Source organism: Agrilus planipennis, unplaced genomic scaffold, assembly GCF_000699045.2.
Source record: "Agrilus planipennis isolate EAB-ADULT unplaced genomic scaffold, Apla_2.0 scaffold157, whole genome shotgun sequence".
Classification (NCBI taxonomy): Eukaryota; Metazoa; Arthropoda; class Insecta; order Coleoptera; family Buprestidae; genus Agrilus; species Agrilus planipennis.
In genome coordinates, this window is record NW_020438947.1 from 727253 (window position 1) to 730671 (window position 3419).

Sequence of the window (3419 nt, forward strand, 5' to 3'; positions counted from 1 at the left end):
ATCTAACCTACAGTGATGTATGTGGACCTATAGAACATCCATCTGTATCTGGGGCATACATTGTGAGCAACAAAAAGGGTCTGAAACGGAAATGGCACAATACGATGAGTTATGCAAGCTGATAAGGAAAATAAGAACTGATCTAAAAGAATTAAGGAAAGAAAATCATGAATTAAAAGATGAATTACAAATAATAAAAAATGAATACAAACAGGAAAGGGAAAGATGGGAAACTGAAAAAACCTTTTTGAAAAGCAGAGTAGAAAAACTAGGAGAAAAACTAGAAAAGATAGAAAAAAATGAAAAAAGAAATAATATAGTAGTAACGGGTTGCAAAATAAAAGGAAATACTGCAGAGAAAATAAAAGAGGAGGTTGGGCAGATTATTTATACCAAATTGCAAATAAAACCAAAGATAATAACTGCAAATAAATTGGAAAAACATAATAGGCAGATTATTTTCATTAAACTACAAGACTGGGAAAACAAAAAACAAATTTTACATGCAAAAAGTAAACTAAAAGGAACAAATATATATATAGACAGTGAACTAACGGAAAATGAGAAAAATATACAACAAAGCATAAAGCAGATAGCGTCCGAAGAGAGACAGAAAGGAAAAGTTGTTAAAATAGGTTACAAGAAACTAAAAGTAGATGAGAGATTGATGGTATGGAACGAAATGGAAGGAAAACTTACGCCAAAAAACTAAAACATAAAATAGACAATAAGTATCAGATTACCAACAAAAATGCGCTCAACTTAGATAATAGGGGATTATTAGGAACAATAGCGGGTAATATTGCTAGACAATTAAGAGACAACTTAGATAATAAAGTCGACAAAAGAATATACAAAGAAAATAACAAAGCAAAATGTTTAAAAATAACCTTTTGGAATGTTGCGGGTATTAGGAATTTAGAGGAAGAATGGGAAAAACTACTGGAGTATGACGTAATAAATTTAACAGAGACTTGGGCGGACGAAAAAGACAGAGAATTAATAGAAAATAAATTGATAAATTACAATATTTTACTGGTTGAAGCAAGAAGGGAAGGGAAAAGGGGAAGGCTAAAAGGAGGAATGGTCACGGCATTTAGCAAATCCCTAAATGTAAAGTCTACAATAATAGAAAAGTTAAATGAGGAACTAATCAAACTAGATTTAAACACAGACAAAGGAAAACTTATGATCTTAAGCGTATACATGAGAGATAGAAGGAGTGAAAACTATGAAAAAGTAGGAAAAATATTAGAAGATATCAAGGAAGGATACATAATAATGGGAGGAGATTTTAACGCAAGAACAGCAAATAAAGGTGGAAGAGAGAGTGAAATGATGACAGAAGAATATAGGCTATCGAAAGATAAGGTTGTAAATAAAGAAGGAGAGGTACTACTGAATTGGGTTTCAGATAATGGAATGTACATCCTAAATGGAAACGTAAGAGGCGATGAACAAGGGGAATTAACCTACATAGGAACTAAAGGAAGGTCAGTAATAGATTACGTAATTACTAATAGGAAAACTGAAGAAGATCTGATAGAGAGAATGCAGGTAGTGGATAACAATGAGTCAGACCATCAAAGATTAGACTTGCAATTAAATATTTTAACGAAAAAGGTACATGAAAAAGGATCTAAATACAAAACAATAATCTACGAAGGATGGTCGGAGGAGGATATTTTAAATTACAACAATAAGTTAAAAGAATTAGGAAGACCAGAAAATTGGAACGGACTCAGAGAAAAGCTAAAAGCAGCGGTATGTATAAAGGAAATAAGGATTAATACAAGTATCCAGAAAAAGAAATGGTGGGATCAAGAATGTCACGCAGCAAAACTAGAGTTAAAGAAGACAAGGAAAAAATATATAGAAACAGGTGAACTGAAAACAGATTACTGTGAATGTAAAAAGAAATACAAAAAAATAATTGAGGATAAGAAACGACTGACATTGGAGAAAGACTGGTCAGAAGCAAGAAAGGACAAAACGGGAAAGAAGTTCTGGGAGTTAATAAACAAACAAAGAACAAAAAAAGAAGAGATAAGTAAAAAAATACATATGGTTGAATGGACTGAGCACTTTGCTAAACAAATGGGAGGAAAAGTAGTAGAAGAAACAAGACAGCTGGGTAAAGAAGAGAAAATAGAAAAAAATGAAGATCAAGAAATAACGCAAGAGGAAGTAGAACAAGTAATAAAGAAGCTGAAAAAGAAAAAGGCGGCTGGAGAAGATAAAATCACAAATGAAGCCTGGATATATGGTGGAAAGGAATTACAAGAGAACTTGCAAGGAATACTAAATAAAATATGGAATGGAGATGAAGATCTGCCTGAGGAATGGAAAATGGGAATAATAAAACCAATTTTCAAGAAAGGAGATAGACATAAACCGGAAAACTACAGAGGAATAACTCTTATGAACACAGGATATAAAATTTACGCGGAAATACTTAGGAAAAGATTAGAAAAGGAATTGGAAGACAAAAAAGCATTAGGAGAGACGCAGATGGGATATAGGAAAAATAAAGGAACTATTGACGCAATATACATAGTTAAAACGGCCATCGAAGAAGAAATAAAGAAAGAAAAAGGTGAAATTTTCCTCTTCTTTGCAGACATGAAAGGAGCTTTCGATAAGCTTAAAAGAGATACGATATGGAAGACCTTAGAAGAGCTAAATATAGAAAACAAATTAAAAGAGAGGATAAGAGAAATTTATGAGGAAACTTACTTTAAGATAGAAGTTAATGGGGAAAAATCAAAGATTATATCAATGAGAGAAGGCATAAGACAGGGGTGTCCACTGAGCACAGTACTTTTTAATGCAACATTTGCAAACTTAGAGAAGAAAATGAGCACAGCGCAAGAAGGAGGTATAGTAATCGGTAGAAAAAAAATTTGGTCAGTGTCATATGCAGATGACATAGTTTTATTAGCGAATAATGAAAGAGGAATGAGGGAAATGTTAACAAAATTCAACAAATACATAAAGGAAAGAGGGTTGGAATTAAATACAGACAAATCAAAAATTTTAAGAGGGAAGAAGGCAGGAGGAAGAAAGAAAAAAGTCGAATTCCAATGGAACGGAAAAACAATCGAAGAGGTTACAGAATTTAATTACTTAGGCTTCATATTACAGAGGAATAATGGAGTAGACAAGCACATTAAAAATCTGAAAAAGAAGGCATTAAGTGTAATGGGAAAAGTATGGGGAATAGGAGAAAGAAACTTAAGAGATTGCTGGAAAAAGAGAATGTTTCTTTTCGAGACACTAGTAGAAAGTATAATAATGTATGGGGCAGAAATCTGGGGATGGGAAGAGAGAAAAGAAATCGAAAGTATTCAGGACAGATATATTAAATGGACACTAAAGCTAGATAAGAGTACTCCGAGATACCTTCTTCAGGAAGAAAC

The 3419-nt window shown here is 32.7% G+C and overlaps 1 protein-coding gene across 1 annotated transcript; it reads left to right on the top strand.

The window, feature by feature from the left end:
- The first annotated feature begins 504 nt into the window (after window positions 1-504).
- LOC112904541 lies at window positions 505-2959 on the top strand. The gene is made up of 2 exons (XM_025974751.1): window positions 505-2475; window positions 2523-2959. Exons 1-2 carry the CDS (start codon window positions 673-675, stop codon window positions 2529-2531), a joined length of 1812 nt encoding a protein of 603 aa, XP_025830536.1. The 5' UTR covers window positions 505-672; the 3' UTR covers window positions 2532-2959.
- The last annotated feature ends 460 nt before the right edge of the window (window positions 2960-3419 follow it).